General features: G+C 46.3%; 1 protein-coding gene across 14 annotated transcripts in view; it reads left to right on the plus strand.

The window, feature by feature from the left end:
* The window catches only part of SCMH1 (Scm polycomb group protein homolog 1), a 208503-nt gene that overhangs the window by 189211 nt on the left and 3303 nt on the right, over window positions 1-15989 (plus strand). For 12 of the 14 annotated variants that reach the window (XM_043461722.1, XM_043461716.1, XM_043461718.1 and 9 more), the window contains 3 exons: window positions 2015-2215; window positions 4102-4293; window positions 11728-11922. In XM_043461722.1, the coding sequence (XP_043317657.1) occupies window positions 2015-2215; window positions 4102-4293; window positions 11728-11922 (588 nt within the window). The remainder of the gene's footprint in view (window positions 1-2014; window positions 2216-4101; window positions 4294-11727; window positions 11923-15989) is intronic. The other 2 variants (XM_043461714.1, XM_043461713.1) reach the window with 2 other exon arrangements.

A 15989-nucleotide genomic window follows, 5' to 3' on the forward strand; every position in this document is an offset into this window, starting at 1 on the left:
ATGTTGAAGGTGAAACTCCAATACTTTGGCCACCTGATGCGAAGAGCTGACTCATTGGAAAGGACCCTGATGCTGGGGAAGTTTGAAGGCAGGAGGAGAAGGGGACGGCAGAGGATGAGACGGTTAGATGGCATCACCGACTCAATGGACATGGGTTTGGGTGGACTCCAGGAGTTGGTGATGGACAGGGAGGCCTGGTGTGCTGCGATTCATGGGGTCACCAAGAGTTGGACTCGACTGAGTGACTAAACTGAACTGAACTTAATATATAAATGGAATCAGACTGTGTGTACTATTTTGTATTGTTTCTTTTACTCAGAATAATGTTTTTGAGAAGCATTCTATCAATAGTTCATTTCTTTTTACTGCCAAGTGTATTCCAACAAATAAATATTCATACACAATTTGTATATCTGTTATCTTGTTGATGGACATTTGCGTTGGTTGTAGTTTGAGGCTAATATGACAAACCGGCTTTGAACATTCTAATAAGTATCTTTCCACAGACATACATTTCACTTATTTTTATTACTCTTTATCTCTTTGAGTTCCTTCATTTTTATCTGTCTTGCGTTCAGTGAGTCATATTATGACATGGAAATACTAACCATTTCTTAACAGACGTGAGCCAATTCTTCTTCTATTAAATCTTCCGTCATACCCACCCGCAGGAGCCCTTGCCCATTCTTGGGCCTTTTGTGACTTATAGGATCGAACAGCTTGGCTCTCATCATTCCCCACTCTTGGTTAAAGATTCGGCTTTCTTAGGTCTGCTGAGCCAGTTGCTACTTTGCCACTCTGCTTCCCAGCTTCCAGAGTTGTCTCCTTTCTTGTTATCTGGCTCATTTTTGTGGTTTTAAGAGAGAAAAGAGTTAAATGTATATTTCAATTCCTCTTGTTTACCCTTTTTTTTTCCCTTTCTTTTCCATCTATCACTTCCCACATCCTGCTTCTCTCCATTTTCTTCTCTCCATCTTGCTTCCCCTTGGAATTAGAATGATGAAGGTGAAAGAGTCCTCAGAGAGTGTCTAGCTCAGCCCCTCTTTGATGTGGGTAGCAGACCTGAGGCCCAGAGAAGACCAGTCCATCCATAGCCCACACAGCTACTACTTTTATCTTTTTGCCTTTAACAACAAAAGAGACTTTTTTCCCTCCTGCCATTCAGTTAGTGAGCCAGGACAGTGTGAAGAAGCAGAGTAGCCCCTACTCAAGTGAAAGCCTAGAAGTCAGATCAGCAGAAAGAAAGCTGTAGCTGATCAGGCACATGAGTCTTCTCGGCAGACCAAGAGAAGCAGCTCTGGGGAGCTCTGTCTCTTTCTTCCGTGCTCACCCTGCTTCTCCCCTCGCAGCACAGTGCCAGGTGGGGGTTGCAGTGGGGGGGTGCCCAGCTATCTTGACAGGAGAAACGACTGAAACAAATATACAGATGGGCCCCTCAAGCCTTTTGCATGTTTTTCTTTATTCCAATTTTTTTCTATTTTCAGTACTATCTTTGAGCCTAAGTCTTGATGTAGAAGATAACAAAGGGACTCTAAGGCCTAGAATGGAAAGCAAGGGAAGTAACTGGTGGTTTAACCACTCTAGGTCCAAGGCCAGGCACACACAAGCACACTCGTGCTAATATTGCCATAGCCCCACAACTCGATACACAGGGCTTGTGAGAGATACCAAGAATATGTAAAGCAGCCAAGAACAGAAAATGAAAGTACATCCATCCGGAAAATTGCTTGGATTTTCTTTTCAGTGTAAAGAAGACAAAGTGCAAGTTCTGTGCCTTGGCTGGTCTGGGCTGTTCTCCCAGCAGGCTGCGTTCCCAGAGCCTGTGGTCATGCATTTGGGCTGGCAGCAGCTGGGCATAGTCACCCTCTACCCCCTCCCACAGTGTTTCACCAGCTCAGCAGCTGGGAGTCCTGTAGAGGCCAGAGCCCAGGGTAGGAAAGACGAAGAGAGCTCTGTTCTCCGACTTCTCGACTCTGAAACTCTTTAAACTGCTTTGATTCTCTGTCTCCTGCAGTTTGTATTTACTTGAACAAGAATGGCAGCACAGGCCCCCACTTAGATAAGAAGAAGGTCCAGCAGCTCCCTGACCACTTTGGGCCAGCCCGAGCCTCCGTGGTGTTGCAGCAGGCTGTGCAGGCTTGCATCGACTGTGCTTATCACCAGAAAACCGTCTTCAGCTTCCTCAAGCAGGGCCACGGTGGTGCAGTTATCTCAGGTAAGCACTCTGGTCTGGTATGGCTTCTAGCCAGAGAGGCAGGCCTTTGCAACTAGTTGACTTCTAGCAAGACCTCCTGGTTTTTACTTCACACCAGTAGGCTCTGGAATGAAAGTATTCCATTCCTCAGAGTCCTCATTTCAACTCCCAGAGTTCTCGGGGTCTTCTGCATATCGCTGTCAAGTAGAATACCCATGCAGAATCTGCTTAACCCCAGTCTCTAAAGAGACTCCCTCCTGTCTACCTACCAAGCCTCTCGCATACAGAAAATATGCAAGTATGTTGCTTTAAAAATGTTTCAGAAGAAAAAATCCAGAGGGGGCTGTATTCGGGCAACAGGAGAGTTTCTCCAGACTGCCCCAACCTCCCAGCTGGCTTCAGGGAACCACAGAAGTCTTCTCTCATTCTTTTGACCCCTTAGCTGCCCAGTCCTCAGCCAGCTCCGATACAGGGGAGTTGAATCCTGGGGCAGAGTGGGAAGAATCAGTCCTCTCTTTCCTGTTATGGGAGTTTGAGTCAGTTGCACAGTGTGTGGTTTTTTTGCTTTGGTTGTTTGTTTTCACTGAAAACAGTCACTTCTGCTGTGTACTGGTTCTGTTTCAGTTTTCCTGAGTCCAGAAACCCCATCTTTACCCACCAAACCTATGAAGACTTGACCTGGAGCCTTTTAATCTTAATTATGCACTACTCAATAATCTCCTTCCCCTGCCCTCTAACTAGTCAATATCCAGCCTCAGGAAACCCAGCTGACATGGAAGACCCCATAAATATCACAAATGGGTTCTTTCAGCAGACATTCATTGAGCCCTGACTCCATGTGAGAGGTTATTGCAGACACTGGCCAGGGGAAGGGAAGAAAAGACGATGACATGCTCAGGCTGTGCCCTGACGGAAAAGAAGGACTAGCTCACAGCTAACCATGGGAAGTGTTATAATATGTGAGAAATGCATGCAGGGTGGTGTGGGAGCCTGGACACAGAGTAATTAATTGACTGCTCAGAGGATGGGGACAGGCAGGGAAAGAATCGCTAGAAATGGCTGAAAACTGCATGGGAAATCAAGCCTTTCTTTCCTTGTGAGGCTAAGGCCTCTGCCTGGCCTCTCCTTTGCTTCCATGCTGCAGTCTGCAGGGACCCAGCCATCTTTACCACCTTCCCTTAGTGACTGTCACCCACACCTTCTCTAGGGTTCTTTTTCTGTCCCCTAGATTGATTCCTGAGAGTGTCCTATCTCCACATTTCCTTGCTGCCCTCAGAGACGGATGCAGAAGCCTTTTGCTTGTTAGGGATTCCCTTCTCCAGAATCTTCAGGATCCAGGGATCGAACACTAATCTCCTGCACTACAGGCAGATTCTTTACAATCTGAGCCACAAGGGAAGCCCAGGGATTATATGCATATGTTTTAAATAGAAATAAATAAGGGGTTTAAAAAAAAAAGAATGTTGCCGAAATTCGAGTTGCCCTTATCCAGATGAGATTGTACACCTCAGCCATTGCTGGCAATAGCTGTGTTCTCCTCTGCCGCCCAGCTTCTCTGTTCTTAAGCAGTTCTTAAGGAAATGAACAGATTTCCTTGGGAGGCCCAGCCAACTGATGGAGCAGATAGAATTATGTTCACAGTTGTTTCACAGGCTGAGTAGAATTATTCCAAAGCCCCAGGTGCAAGAGACCTGGCCTGGCCACTCCCATTATTGCAAACCCTTTGGAGTTGGAGGCAAAAATCAAACCCTCAGGGGAGGGAGAGGAGGGGAGGAAGGAAACCTGGACACCATTCACCTCTGTGTAACCAGGTAAGCCTGAGGCAAGCAGTGGGCCGGCCTCCTCCTGTTTAGCTCTGCGCTGTGCTACGAGCTGACGTGCTGGGCCCTGTTTACTTAACTCCACAGCCGTGTTTGACCGGGAGCAGCACACGCTCAACCTCCCAGCAGTCAACAGCATCACCTACGTCCTCCGCTTCCTGGAGAAGCTCTGCCACAACCTTCGCAGTGACAATCTGTTTGGCAACCAGCCCTTTACACAGACTCACTTGTCACTTACCACCACAGAGTACAGCCACAGCCACGACAGGTACCTACCAGGTAGGAGCTGGGTTGGGGTCTGGGTGAAGAAAGGGGGGCAGGGCTAGTAGCTGCAGCGAGGGCCCAGGGCCAGCCCTCAGACCTGCTATCCCAGCACCTGCTACCCTGAGATTTGGTTTTCTGTCCCTTACCTTTGCCTCATCTGGCACTTTTTGGTCTTCTCTCATCTTTACTGTCTCTTTAGGACTCTGTTTCCTATCTCTAGGACTTTCCTTTGGATTTTTATGCCTAAAGAAACGGTGGTTCACAGTTTTCCTCAGCTCCAAACTGCATGCGGAGCCAGTGTGAAGTCACAGGACATCTCCCAGAGTGATCTGGCAGCAAAGTCCTAACACAGGACTCCCTTGCCAGCGGGAGGGTTTAGTCTCAGGCTTCAGATTGAGAATTTGCTCCCTGGTGATTGGCCATCCACTCTTTCCTTTGGCACGTGGCCCTAACTCCTCCAGCAGCGCCAGTCTAGCAAGTCGATTCAAGTTCCTGCTGTTTCTAACTAGACTGGAAAATAACTTTCTTAGTTAACATACCAGACCCACAACAGGGGAAGCGGATGCCACGTGGCCGGATCAGTGACTAAGCACTTCCCGAAAGAGGTTTGAGTGAATGGAACCCGGCATCTCTAATCTGGAGCACAGGACACAGCACGACAGGGAGGGAAGGAAAGCTCGGCCTTAAACTAGCGAGGTAGGTCACTGTGGAGAGAGGGAGGAAAGGCCCTTGAAAAGAGTCCCGTGGACCTTGTCCTGGCCAGAGGAATAGAGGCAGTGCTATCAGCGCTAGGGCTGTGCTGCCTGTTCATGGGGGAGTGTAACTCCCAAAGGTGCTCCCTTCTCACCCGCACGAGTTGTGTTCCCACACTGCCTTCCCTGTTGTCTTTTCATCATTGTCAGAATCACTTCTGATAAAAGTGCCACTATTGGAGAATGTGCTGGGAAAGTGACTGCTCACTCGGCACCACCACCCTCCCCCAACTCCACCTCCTCTGCACCCAAACAGGAATTATTTACGTGACTTGCATGCCCGGCAAAAAGATACCTGAATTTCAAATGCTCCTTCTAGAGGCCCCGCCACCTGGTCCCTGCAGACATACCTGTGACTCTCTCACTGACCCTTCGGAAAGAACTTCTCATCTAACCTACTCTAGATTGCTTTCTTTTAACCTCAGACTCTCTGTACAGAAAAGAGCATTCTTACTTGCAGTTAAGGTATTGCACTGGGAGTCTGGGCTAGGCATGGTGGAGCAGGTACAGATGAGGCAGCTTGTTAAATATCCCCTGCTGTTGGCGTTCGGGAACTCTGAGCTGTACTTCAATAATAAAAGTTAGCCCTACCTGAGATTCTGGAAGAATGGATACACGGGAGAGGGCAGCATGTCCATGAATGTTGCTGCTAATCTAGAGAGTTCTCAAAGGAATAGAAATTCAGAATTCTTAAATGGAATAACACTACTGAGACTCAAGAGAAACACACTTGTAGCAGCATGAAGAGGCTGGTAGAGATACACTTCGTGGACCTGCGGTTGTGATGAAAGCTTGGGATTGAGGCATGACCTTTCCCGGGAATTCTCTTCCAGTTTGCATCTCTCTGATTCAACTACCAGATAAGGGGAAGCAGGCTTTAGCCACTCTTCCTTCTTGCCTCACCAACTAAGAAGAGACAAAGACCAGGGTTATCACCTTCCCCATCAGCTGCCTCTCTTCCCTTCTCTGTTTTTCAGACAGATTCAGCCAGCTCTCTGCTTTCCTATGCTCTCTAACCTCTGTTTCTCGTAGTGGGTGCTCATCAGTTTGGCTCCTCTCACCCTAGTCTGTTTGCCTCCCTGAAATGTTTTAACTCTGCCCAGACAAACCAGAGCTTTGCCCAACTTTCTAATGCTTCTGTGCTCCCTCACTTATCTTTTCTGCCTGCTTGCCTACCTACCCTCTCTGCCTCACTGACCCTTTGCCCCACCCCGATCATTGATCATTTCTTAACACTTTTCTGATTAGTTATCCAAACCTCTGCCGAAGAGCTTGATCTGCATAAGCTTGATCTGCTCTGCCCTTTGAAGCTGGTATTTATTAACTTCCACCCTTCTGCCTGGCTGCCCTCTTCTACTAGTTTCACATCTGAAGGTACCACCTCTCTTATCCAGGAACTTACTGGCATCCTCTCTCCTCCCTACAGCCTTATCTCCACACTACCCTACCCATTAGAAAGAAAGAAAGGAAAGAAAAGGAAGTCGCTCAGTCGTGTCTGACTCTGTGACGCCATGGACTGTAGCCTACCAGGCTTCTCCGTCCATGGAATTTTCCAGGCAAGAGTACTGGAGTAGGTTGCCATTTCCTTCTCTAGGGGATCTTCACGATCCAGGGATTGAACCCAGGTCTCCTGCATTGCCGGCCGGAGACGCTTTACCTTCTGAGACACCAGGGAAGCCCTGTTAGGTCCTGGATCAACTGACAACCCATTTCCAATATAGCAAATAGTCACCAAATGTACATCCCATTAGGCTTCCTTACCTAAATTGAGACTTAGTTTTTTCCTCCAGTGTTTTATTTTGAAAAATTTCAGATTTACGGAAAAGTTATACAGTAATACAGTGAGCAGCCGTGTACTCTTCACCTAGACTTACCACCTAACTTTTTGCAGTATTTACTTTATCTGTTTCTCTACGTATATATGCATGTATTTCTGTCTATATATTTTTTGTTTATTTACTGAACCATTTGAGTGTTAACTGCAGATGAGAGACTTGATCCTTAAACACTTTTTTATATGTATCTCCTAGGAACAAGGAACACAATACTACTATCATTCTTGAGAACTTTAACATTAATAAAATCTACTAGTTGATATATATATAATATAGTCCATATACAGATTTCCCCAACTGTCTTAGTAACATCCTTTGTAACTTTTTTCCCCCTTATCCAAGATCCCGTGAAGAGTGATCCACTGCATTTACTTATCCTGTCTCTTTAGTTTTCTTTTGTCTAGAGCAGTTCTCCAGCCCTTTTGTCTACTTTTCATGATCTGACATTGGCATTTCGAAGAATTCAGGCCAGTTGTTCTGATTCAGATAATCTAACATTTGTCAAATACATATGTGTCCTAGATCCTGTACTGGACTATAGGGAGACAGACAACAGACTCAATCCCTGCTCTAAAAGAGTTCTCAACTGAGAGAGAACCTGTATGTAGTGAGAGCGTGGAACCGGAGGTTCTCTGGCCCAGCCAGGAATGGTGAGCAAGGAATCGGCTGTAGTAGTAGTCCAGGAAGGATTCTTCAGGGCAGCGGTGTCAGATCAGAGTTCCTTCTTCAGAGTTACAGACATGGTAGGATTGAGGAAGAGGCCTATGAAGATTGAGAGAGAGGGGGTTCTTTCTGGGTCTCCAGTAACTGCTGATATTAAACAGGAAATCGTATTACCTTAGCCAGTCCCCATGACTGTTAATCTTCGCTGTAATTGAATCCACCTAGCATTCACCTCTGGGCCTGCTGGTTCCTCTCTGCTGAAGGAAGTGGTTCGTTTGTCCCTGGACAATAAGTTCCTTGTGCCTGTCTTTCCAGTTACCATCCAGGTCATCTAAGTTGGTTATAGAGTGGTTCTCCTGCCAAACCACCCCCCACCCCCCATGCCACACACACACACAAATTCAGAGAATAAAAGCCATGTAAGAACTGTGAAATTTCTTCAGATGCCCTTTCATTCCCATACAAGGTTTCCTTGTAGAAGTGTCAGAGTTTTAAGATGACTCAAATGTTCATAAATAGTTGAAACTTTAATGATTCAATTATTTGGTCAGACAACCAGTCAACCCAGTATTTATTGACTGCACGATGCCAAGCTCCGATGTTGGCATAGAGGGTTCTGTCGTAAACTAGGAGTCAAGGTCATTACGCCCCACAGAGTTTATAGCCTGGTAAAGAATATGAACAAATAAGCAAAGGAATTAATTCACCGTGATGAGTGCTTTAATGGAACAGGTTCAAAGTTCAAAAGTTCAAACCAGATGTGTCAGGGAAGACTTTTCAGAAGAGATGATATGTAAGCTTGGAGTAGGATAATGAGGTAAAGATGCCACAGATCCAAAGAGATGGAGGAGGGGAATGATAATGTTCTTGTTGACTGAGATGTGAGACTGTGAGGGGCAAGAGGAAACCTGACTTGTTTCAGAGGAATTGAATGTTCCTCTGAATGTACTGCTGAAATACAAAGTAGAAAAGAAGAATGTGAGTGGTGAGGCTATAGTGGTAGCAAAGGCCCAGGCAGAAAAGGTCTAGTTGACCAGCTTACGGATGTTTATCTTTGAGCTGTGAGGACCCATGAGAGTATTTAAAGCCATGACTGTGTTATGGAAGGAACATAATCCGATTTGTGTTTTTGAAAGCTCACTCAGGATACTTACTGTGTGGGAGAATAGGCTGGAGTGGAGCAAGAGGTAGGCGGGGAAACCAGTTGGAGGTTTTTGAATTCTGTGAAGCCTCCTAGATTTGGGGATTGTCCTTCCTTTGATACCAAAATCTAAATACAATTGGATGAACATCCCCATCCCAGATAATTCTGGCTGGGATTATATTTTCTTCACAGCAGTCCATTCTTCTCACTCAGAATTTCTGCTTCTGAGTCAGAGCTTAATCCACTATCCCCCACCACCTCCTCCCCCGCCCCCCTCAGGTTCTGGAGCTGATGGTTTGCCTCCACGATGTGACCCAGTGCCTCATCCTTCATTTCCCTGAGGAAAAACTTAACACAAGACTGTTCCGTGTAACAGACTAATACTGAGGTTTGGGGGTGGAAAGAAGGATGATTACCACAAAGGAAAGGAAGCATTTTTGTTCTAGTGTTTATCAGATGTTATAGCAAATACCTTACTGACCTCTTTCACCTTAGGCCTCAGCCTGCTGCTGTTTTCTGGGACCCACTCTCAGTTTGGGGGAATTCTCTGTTTCCTCTGTTCCTTCCATCCCATACCTCCTCCCTTCCAAGTTCTTAGTGGGGCCAAAGACAGATTGGTTCTTTTGAAAGGCAGATAGTAGAATGGGGGCTAGAGTTACAATAAGGCAGATCTCAGCTCAAAAAGGAAGGCATTTTGGTAATGAATCAAAAATGTCCAACGATAAAACTGATTGTAAAGGGTACTTGAGCAATGTATCATCAGCGAGTCAGATGACCACACTAGTCTGCTGGGCTAGATATGAATACTGAAGCATCTCTAGAGCCATCTGAGAACTGCTTCTGAGATTCAAGGACTCAATGCTCAGAAGCATGCTTTCCCCTTCATGGGAATAAATTGATCTCTTTTTGCAAAGGTAAGATTATATGAAACTCTAGTCTAAAAAAGTCAAAACCAAAGCTGTTTTGATAGAAGCAGGGATGAGGCCCAGACTCCACCCAGGAGCTGGGTGTACTGCAGGGCTCTGTGGAGCACAGTTGGAAAGCATTGCAGTCTTCTGCCCTGGCATGCCCCTGCTGAAGGCAGCCAGGGCCTCATTTGATCAGCATTAAGCAGACTAAGCCCTCCCAGAGCCTTGGGCATGATGCTTCACTTTTCTTCATCTCATTAGGTTAAGATTTAATGACCCTGCCTAGTCCAGGTGCCACCAGTCCAGATTTCCAGACCCCTCGACTCAGAATCCAGATTTTAGTTCGCATTCTTAGCATTGCCAAGACTAGAGACACTTAGCTGATTTTGCATCAGCATCTGGTGAGCCCCTGGCATTGTCATCATAATTATTCTTCACATCTGTTAGCTCATGTGAAGTCGGTGGTACTAACCCGGACTTAGCTGAGTAAAAGGAGTACTAGAAAGGTGAGGTTATTATCATGCTGATAAATACAGAAAGTAGAGTTCATCTTTTTCTTGAGCTACTACAGAGAACTTCGGTGTACTGCTGTAACTCTGAATGAAGAATAAAATACAACTCCCTACTGTTGTAACATCCATCCCATTCTGTTTTCTCAGTTGATGTTCTAAGCATAGCAGAGGGTGAGTTTTCCCCATTTTACAGATGAGGAAACTAGTACTCAGAAAAGACAAACGAGTTACCTTGACTCACGTACATAGTGAAAGTCAGGAGCAGAGAGATGGAACCCAGGCATCCTATTTCTTGGATTGGACTCCTGTCCTTGTCTCAAAGTGGGACATTCTCTCCTGAAAAATAGGAATCTGAAACCTCACCTGCAGAAATGGGGTAGTATATGGTTTAGGTATCCTGGAAGCTCAGAGACTTCTCTCTTCAGGACCATTTCTAGGAAAGGGCTTCATCAGTTAAATTTCCAAATTTTATATGGATGAATAGCTGTCTCAGGCCAGATTTGACTGTTATCCCATAGTTTACCAAGCAATTTTAGGTGAGAATTAGAAAGTAGCCCTGAAATCCTAAACCATCTCGCCAAAGAGGTTGTAGTCTGTGCCTGGCAATTTCTTTGAATTAAGTGTTCCTCAGAGGCCCGAAATGAATTCCAAGCATTATCTTAATACAGTCTTTAAGAAAAGCCACCAAGGACAGTGTGATGCGGTTCAGAACCCAAGACATCTCCCATAAACAGAGAATGCCGTGGCCAGATCTGACTTGATATGGGCAGAACCCAACTACGAGAGGGAGTCTGTTTCAGGTTTCATAGAGCAGCGATTAGGGGCTGCTGCCTGCGGTTGGGCCGTGGCCGGGGTGTAGAAATGTCAGGGTGAGGTTCCCTTTACAAAGGCCTTCTTAGCCATTCTCTTTTGACATTCACAAATGCTTTGGAAGAAAGGGGGGTCCCATGTTATAGATGAGGAGACTAAGGTTCTGAGGAAAGCACCTTGCCTACTGAGTAGCAGAGTCAAATTCTGACCCAAATTCTGGGCTCTGTGCCCATGTTCTCACTACAGTACAACTGCAGCTTCCTTGGACTATTTCCATAAAACAAGGCAAATGTGAAAGAAGGGAGGGAACAGAAGAGCAGGTCCTTTGCAGACAAGCCTTGAGCCAGGCATCAGGAAGCATTTCTGAGATGTCCTGCTGGCTGAGAGGGTCCACTTCTAAAGTGCCCTCATGTAAACAAATATATCTCTTCTTCAGCCTTTATCCCCTGCTCTAGCATCTTGTGTGTTAGGACAGACTCTTCTCAGAATAGCTTTCTTCTTGGTTTTTTGTTTTTTTGTTTTTTTTTTAAGATTCTCTTTATCAGAAACAGCCTAACACATCCAGACCAGAAGAAAACTCAGAGACCATGTAGTCTAAAGGGAAGAGTCTCTAAGGAGATCCAAGTCCAGAGGGTGGCGCTGGGCTTGACTAAGGCCACCTAGTGAGAGCCAGTGCCAGGGCTGGTGCACAGGCGTCCTGCGGCCCAGCCCAGAGCTCTCTGTTTTGCTGCCTCTTACTCCACCCAAATGGGCTCCTGGCAGCCGGCTCCCTGGCGGTTCTTCCAGACTAGTCCCTGTTCTAACTCTGGTTTTACTGTTTTCCAGGTGAGACCTTTGCCCTGGGAAATAGTCTGGCCCGGTCTTTGGAGCCACGCTCAGACTCAATGGACTCTGCCTTGAATCCCACCAATCTTGTCAGCACTTCCCAAAACCTTCGAAATCCAGGGTACCGGCCTCTGCTTCCATCCTGCAGTCTCCCACTGGGCACTGCCTCAGCTGTGCGCAGGCTCTGCTCCAGGGGTAAGCTTTTCAGAGTTCTGGCTCTCCTGCCCTCTCTCATTCTTTTCTTCTTTCCTGCCTGAACCTTGGGAGGCCAGAAAGTACTTAACTCTGTTGCCCCCTCCACCTAGAGAGGTCAGACTGGGGCCTGGCCCCATTACACCTGACGAGGCACCTGGGGAGCAGCTGAAGCTCTGGGATTAGCTTGAGAACAGCAGGAACCAAAAGCCAACGACTCAGAGCCAAAGGGATGGGGAAGGAGCCCTTCATTCATTCATGAGCCATTTATGTGAGCACCATCTGTGTTTGTCAGGGGGACACAAAAATCAATCATCTCTTGTCCTTAAGGAGTTCAAAATCTTGTAGGAGAGACAAACACTTAAATAGATAATAGTAAAATAATATCTAGAGTGTGGCTGCAGAGATGAGTTGTATGAAAACTGAAAGAAGGAACACCTCACTCAAGCTTGTTATCCAGGGTAAGCTTCCTTGGGAAAGTGTCTGAGGTTTTAAAGGTTGACTGTGTGAATGTATCAGGGGTAGTGGTAGGTGGGGGAGAGCTTTCCAGGGAAGAGCGTGCAGCATGGACAAGGGCAGAGGAATGAGAATAATACAGATTGTACCAGCAAGTATATGCAGTTTGGTATTACTGAAAAACAAAGGGTAATTCTGGGGCTTCAAAGAGAAAATCCTGGAAGGGTCAGCGGTTATACCATAGAGGACCTTAAATGCCATGTTAAAGAGTTTGGGGTTGATCTTGTAACTAATGGGAAGCTCTGGAGACTTTCACTGGAGGCAAGACCTAAACAGGTTTGTGTTTCAAATAGGTCATTGACTACTGTGTTGAGGATGGATTTGAGGAAAGACAAGACTAGAGAGACCGCTCAGAAGGTTACTAGAATGGGCTACATCCAAAATGATAAAGGCCTAGATTAGGGCAGTGGTAGAAGGTTTGTAGAAGAGAGAATAGATGTGAAAACTCTTCATGAGGTAAATATAGTCAGATTTAAGGGTTGGGAGGAAGGAGTGGGAATGTCGCCCAGGTTTCTAGAAGGGGTGATTAAATAGATGGTGCCATTCTCTGAGAGAGCGAACCAACCATAGAAGAGAAGGGGAAGGTGGGATACCCAGCAGGCAGTGGCCATGCAGGTCAGATCCTCAGGGAAGAGGACTGAACTGAAGTTACATATTTAGGAGTTAGTGGATAGAAGTTGAAGCTATAGAGTAAAATGACACCCGCTCCCCAGAAGTTTGTGTAGAATGAAAAGAACAGTTGACCAAAGAAAGAGTTCTAGGAACCAACAAAGTTCAGGAGGAGGGAGCATGAGGAGGATCCTCCCAGGGGACAGAGGAGTCGTCAGATGTGAGGAAAAGCAGAAGAACTGGATACTGTGGTGGCCATGGGTACTGTTTTAAGAGTATAACCCAAAAAGTTTCAGTAAAATAAGGACTGAGAAATATCTACTGGAAATGGTGATTAGAGGGTAATTGGTGATCTTAGTAAGTAAGAGGCAGGTTCAGTGGTGCTGGAGGCTGGTGAGGGAGGTTTGCAGTGGGTAGGCATATCAAGGAGAGTTTGATGAGGAAAAGGAGGAGGTGACAAAGAAGGTCTTCTAGAGTGGGTACATGCTGGGCATGTTTGTCAGCAGACAGCCTGAGCCTTCCTTGAAGAAGAAATTCAGAATATAGGAAAGAGGAGAAATGAAGGCCGTGGAGGTGTTGGGAAGGATTAAGGGTCAGTCTTATGACAGAAGAAGGCAAACCTTTCTGAGACTGGAAGAAGCCTGTGGCCATGAGTGAATGGAGAGAGGGCTGAGTAGGGAGGGGCTCGGGAGTGCTGGGAGATTGAATGAGCCATAAAGAATACAGGAGAAACAGGTCAAGGAAGAGGGGATGATTTGCAGAAACACCAGAGGTCCTGCCATGTTTGGAGCTTGGAGACCAGTTTGCAAGGGCTATGATTTTCTTCTTTGGTTCTTAGAAACCTACATGTGGGTGAGAAAAGACAGTTTGAGAGTTAAGGTTATATGTTGAGCTAGCAGGACAACAGAGGGTGGGGAGCATGTAGTCAGTGGACCTGGAGGAGGAGTGGTTTAGATCATCAACACTGTCTCCGGACAGTGGGGATAGAAGCAGGGCTGAAAGATGGCTGAAGGATGGGGAGACTGTAAGTCTGGTGTGCTAAAGGTCTTTGTGATATAATGGTCATAGTGGACATACGTCCCGAGAGAGTTGGAAAGGTGGGAGGCTGGGGTCAGAGAGATGGGTGTTTAAAATTCTGAAGTGGATTTGTTCAAAGTGATCCAAGAACTAGACAGTAATGTTGGTAGTGGGTATTTGAAGTAGAATAGCAATGAAAATCACTGGAAGCAAAGCAGTTGGATGTTTGTCCTCTGAGGATTATGGCAGCAGTTAGGATGGAACCGGAAGTTAGTGAGTTAAATACCCAAAAATCTTCACTTAATAAAGAGCAGAAACCCAGAGATCTGTAAATGTATGTGATCAGGAAGAGCAGATGCTCAGTACATGTTTGGCCTCTGAAGAACACTAGCTTCCATTGGAGGATGATCTAAAAGCAGCAATGGGGAGACAGGAGAAAGCCATCTCCAAACCCACTGTGGCCTCCCCCAGCCCAGGGACAGATTAGGTGTGGAAAAATAAGAAGAGTCCATTAGCAAGGCCTGCAGGAGCAGAGGGGATTCTGAGGAAGGCTGAGACAGAGAAGCCCAGGATACTGCTTCCCAACCTCAACCCCAACAAGGCTCCAGATGGAGCCACATAAGGAGCTCTGAAGTAGAGTCCCTGCCTTGAGACTTAAGTCGCCTCAGCCTCAAGACAGACCTAGTCTTGTGGGGGAGACAGAAAAATATACATGGAACCATTACAGTCATCCATTCATTTAGCAGTCATATTTGAACATTGTCTGTGGCAGAGCAGGCACTCTTGTGCGCTGTGAAAGGAAAACACTCTCCTCCAGCGTGTCTCCTACGCTCAGTGCTCTGCTCAGCACTGCTTCACTTCCCCCACAAGTGCGGGTCTCCACGCACCAAGCAAGTCTGCCATGCCAGCTGGGCGTCCTGCAGTGTAACCCTGTTCTGACACTAACTCCCTGGAGGAAGCATCAGAGCCCACAAGATGATGGTTCAGTCCCACAAGACTGACCACTCCCCAACTTCAGATGCCAGTTCAAAGTCCAGGTTGTTACCTGTGTCTCTGACTGGCTTCCATGATTCCTTCCAGCCCAGAGGCTCGTGAAGCCCTGTCCTTGGGTTTTTATGGAGGCTTCATTATGTCAGCAAGATTGATTAAGTCGTTGGCCATTGGTGATTGAACTGAATCTCTAGCCCCTCTCCCTTCCTTAAAGATTGGAGGGGGCAGAACTGAAAGGTCCCAACTTCTAGTCACCTATTGGTTCCCCTGACAACCAGCCCCCATCCTTAGGACTTTCCAGAAGTACCTCATTAACATATTCAGATGTGATTGACAGGGACTTGTTATGAGTAGCAAACAATACTCTGAGCTCTTACCATGATCCAGAAGGTACCCCATCATCTGGGCCTTTCTGCCTCATCTCCTGGATGAGGCCTGGAATAGCAAATGACACTGACCTCTTAGGAGATTCCCAGGACTTTAAGTGCTGTGCCAGAAAAGAGAATGAACACAGATACATATGTTTCTTATTATTAATCACAGTATCACAAGGATTAACAGAGAACAGAAGACAGGTGATAAACATAAATGCATGAGATTGTTTTTAGGTCGTGATTGTTTTAGACTGGTGGGGGTGAACTAGAGTAATTGGATAAAGAGTGATTATGTGGGGAATAGAGTACTTTTATTAGGATATCAGGGAAGGCCTCTCAGAGAAATCAGTATTTGAGATGAAACCCAAATGTTGAAAAGGCATCAGGTATTCAAAGATGTGGGGAAAAGAACATTTTAGATGGTGGAAATTGTGTGTCTGGATCAAAGCATAAAAGCATAGCTTATTCAAGAAGCAGAAAGCCAGTGTGTCTGGAGCTTGGTGAGTAAAGGGTGGGGGGAAGGGGGAGATGAGGCAGAAAGGGCCAGATGATAGGGTACCTTCT

Source organism: Cervus canadensis, chromosome 2, assembly GCF_019320065.1.
Source record: "Cervus canadensis isolate Bull #8, Minnesota chromosome 2, ASM1932006v1, whole genome shotgun sequence".
Taxonomy (NCBI): Eukaryota; Metazoa; Chordata; class Mammalia; order Artiodactyla; family Cervidae; genus Cervus; species Cervus canadensis.